This window comes from Pundamilia nyererei, unplaced genomic scaffold (genome assembly GCF_000239375.1).
Source record: "Pundamilia nyererei isolate P.nyererei 1_Seehausen unplaced genomic scaffold, PunNye1.0 scaffold00004, whole genome shotgun sequence".
NCBI lineage: Eukaryota > Metazoa > Chordata > Actinopteri > Cichliformes > Cichlidae > Pundamilia > Pundamilia nyererei.
The window spans coordinates 4,148,630-4,152,286 of NW_005187405.1; the positions used below are offsets into that span (position 1 = coordinate 4,148,630).

General features: G+C 37.9%; 1 protein-coding gene across 1 annotated transcript in view; it reads right to left on the reverse strand.

Moving 5' to 3' along the window:
* LOC102194570 (zonadhesin) overlaps positions 1-3,657 on the reverse strand; it is a 13,418-nt gene that overhangs the window by 2,504 nt on the left and 7,257 nt on the right. The window contains exons 11-17 of the mRNA XM_013911561.1: positions 2,159-2,296; positions 1,630-1,886; positions 1,453-1,537; positions 1,123-1,353; positions 858-995; positions 302-558; positions 54-138 (exon numbers count right to left, since the gene is read on the reverse strand). Coding sequence (XP_013767015.1) covers positions 54-138; positions 302-558; positions 858-995; positions 1,123-1,353; positions 1,453-1,537; positions 1,630-1,886; positions 2,159-2,296 — 1,191 coding nt within the window. The remainder of the gene's footprint in view (positions 1-53; positions 139-301; positions 559-857; positions 996-1,122; positions 1,354-1,452; positions 1,538-1,629; positions 1,887-2,158; positions 2,297-3,657) is intronic.

The window sequence follows — 3,657 nt, forward strand, 5'->3', positions numbered from 1 at the left end:
ATTGTCAGATAGTGTTTGGACTGCACAAAATATAGTTAGGACATTAGGATTACCTGCACAGCGCCCATGATAAAGTGACACATCATCTACTGCCACATCAGACTGAGTATTCGAACCTCTTCGTCCTTCAAATATAATCTAAAAGTAAAGAGGTTACTGTTACATGGCACTATACTTGTGATGGTATACAGAGTGATTAGGTTACACTTAAATTAAAAGTATTGGACTGTTATTTATTTGCAGTGCAGTTTTCCAACATCAGATAGGTCTAATAAAGAAATGTCTCTGATAGGTAACACACCTGGAAAGTGTCTGTTGCTGTAATGTCCACCTGAGCCAGGTGCCACATATTTCCTTGGTCATTCTGCTTCCTCCAAATCTGATTGGCTATTCTGTTTTGGAGCAGGTAAACATGGAGGCCCATTGTATCTGCTGAGCCGTACATATGGTACCAGAACTGCAGACACTGAGGTCCAGAGTCAGAACACTCAGAGCTGATGAAACGCGCTGTGTCTCCATATGATGCACTGTTGGCGTCAATGTAAAGATAGTGGCCACCTGAATAGGGACATACATTTTTAGACAATAATATTGAGAATGATTCAGTAAATTACACATGTTCAAGTCATTTACATGGTTAAAACTGCTTGTTAAATTTCTTTGCATCGACATTTTTAACATTAAACTGAAAAAAAAGGGAAAAAGAAAACTATAATAAAACAAAAATAAAGAAATAACTAATGATCAAATGGTTTTAACAATGCAACTATGGTTAATATTAAACAGAAAATTAGTGTGTGGTTCACTTATTTTTTTCCTGGAAAAATAACTGTTTCTGGCTTGTGAAAGCTAATTACCTCCTGTGGTGTGATCTGAAGATGGTCCAGTATTGATCGTAGGAGTGGAGCCACTCTGTCTTGTCCAATCAAAAGCATCAGTTATCATCTGATTCCACTGACATAAATCTTGCTCAAAATCACAGTGCATCTGGCATGCTGTTAAAAAAGAGAAAGAAATATGATTACATCATTGATACAGTAATTTTAGATATTACGTAATGGATTTGTAAACCAGAATAAACTAGAATGGGAAACAAGAGCTGCTGTAAAATTATTACTATACCTGGCTGCAGAGGTGGCCGGCTATCTGGAGCTTCAGTAACATTGTTCTTATTAATTAGGTTGGTTGTTTCCTCCACTACGGGAGGGACAGTGATATTTATTATCGGTGGTTGGAAGGTAGCAGTGACCATAGGAGGCTGTGGAGCTGCAGTGGTTTGGACAGGGACTCTTGGGGGCGCTGTGGTATTAAGATCAGGTCTAGCTGATTGTGTTGTAATTCCACCTACCAGATCTGCAACAGTATAAAAATGTTATTAAGTGTCTGCATAGAAAGTGAGAAACAGCTTTTCAAACCTGGTAAAGTATATTTTGTTTTTTATATGCTTCTTACCTGAGCAGCGGCCGTGATAAAGCTTCAAATCATCTATGGCCACATCTGACTCATCATTGGATCCTCTGCGCCCCTCAATAATGATCTAAATGATAAAATTCAATTGAATGATACATTTGCAGGATATTTTCTTATAACTAGAAAGCAGGCCACACTCCATGGTTTGAAATAGGTCACCTGAAAAGGTGTGGTTGGTTCAATGTCCACTTGAGCCAGGTGCCACATATTTCCTTGGTCACTCTGCTTCCTCCAAACCTGATTGGCTATTCTGTTTTGGAGCAGGTAAACATGGAGGCCCATTGTATCTGCTGAGCCATACATATGGTACCAGAACTGCAGACACTGAGGTCCAGAGTCAGAGCACTCAGAGCTGATGAGACGAGCTGTGTCTCCATACGATGCACTGTTGGCTTCAATGTAAAGATAGTGGCCACCTGAACGGGGACATACAATCAATAAGTTAAAGATATGCTTTTAGGCAATAACACTGAGAATAAATAAGTACAGAAGTTAATTTACAAGCCATTTGCACTTGTTGCTAAAACTGCCTCATAAAGTTTTTCATACTGAATGGAAAAAAAAAAACAAACAAAAAAAACAAATCACCAAACTGGCTTTAATGGTGTTACTGTTTTATTCGGGAAGTTTAACACTATATAACCTCAGTATATTAACTTTATTTTCCCTATGTCAGAAAGCTAATTACCTCCTGTGGTGTGATCTGTAGAAGGTCCTGTATTGATAGTAGGAGTGGAGCCACTGTTTCTTGTCCAATCAAAAGCATCAGTGATCAACTGATTCCACTGACATAAATCTTGCTCAAAATTACAGTGGAATTGGCACACTGTTCAAAAAAGAAAAATATGATTATATAAGGCATAGAATAATTCTAGACATAAAATATCCATCCATCCATTCTCTTCCTCTTATCCTTATCAGGGTTGGGGAACTGGAGCCTAACTGAGCTTCCATTGGGTGAGAAGCAGGGTACACACTGGACAGGTCACCATTATATTGCAGGGCTAATACAGACAGACAACCATTTGCACTCACATTCACACCTATAGGAAATTTACAATCAACAATTAACCTAACCCCACTAACTGCATGTCTTTGGGCTGTAGAAAGAAGCCACAGTACCCCGAGAGAACCCACACAAACATGGGGAGAACATGCAAACTGCACACAGAAAGGCATGTTGGAGTAAAACTCATGACTTTTATGTAGTGAGTCAACAGTGCTAACCACCACCCCACACTGCTGCACAAATAATGGATGTGTAAACCAGAGGTGGGACCAAGTCATTGTTTTGCAAGTCTCAAGTAAGTCTCAAGTCTTTATCCTCAAGTCACAAGTCAAGTCTCAAGTAATGTCAGGCAAGTCAGAGTCGAGTCTCAAGTCACTGGTGTAAAAGTCAGAGTAAAGTCACAAGTCTGAAACTTTGAATTTCAAGTCCTTTCGAGTCTTTAAAAAAATAAAAATAAAAAATAAAAGAATGTTGCAGTTATATGCTAAATGTAAATATTAGACCATGTGATTTTTAAATTTCTGTTTTTCTCAACACATGACAAAATAGTGAACTTAGAAAATATACACAAATTGTGAAATTGCACCTCTATAAAATGCAGCTCAATTAAACTTAGCTCCAAGAATAATTTTCACAGACAGTTCTGAGATAAGCTGCATGTTATTCTTGGATGCACTTGTAGGACCGGCTTTAAAATAGCATGACAAAAATATCATACACATTAAAGCTAGTTGACATCACAAAGTTAGATGAAGTCAGCTATCTCATCGTAGCAAAAGAGAAGCACCACCTACCATTCTTTATGCAACTTCAACTGTCGGACAAAGTTGGAAGTTGTTCCATCTCTGTCCGTGATTCTCTTCTTGCATGTTTTGCATATTACATTTCGTTTTTTTTGTTGACTACTTCATAGTTTATGTACCTGAAAAAAATAACTCCTTGCAGCATTTTTGAGCGTTCTTTTTTTCTTCTTAAAAACTCTGGTTAATATGATTGGCTGTGCTACAGCTCACGCACACATACATACAGAGTGTGGTTGGAATAAATGAATGAATGAATTGAATTAAAGGTGCACACTTTCTATATAATATGTGTGTTAAATTTTAGATTTGGGGTGAAATATCAAGTCTTTTCAAGTAAACCGGTTCAAGTCCAATTCAAGTCCCAGGTCACTGGTG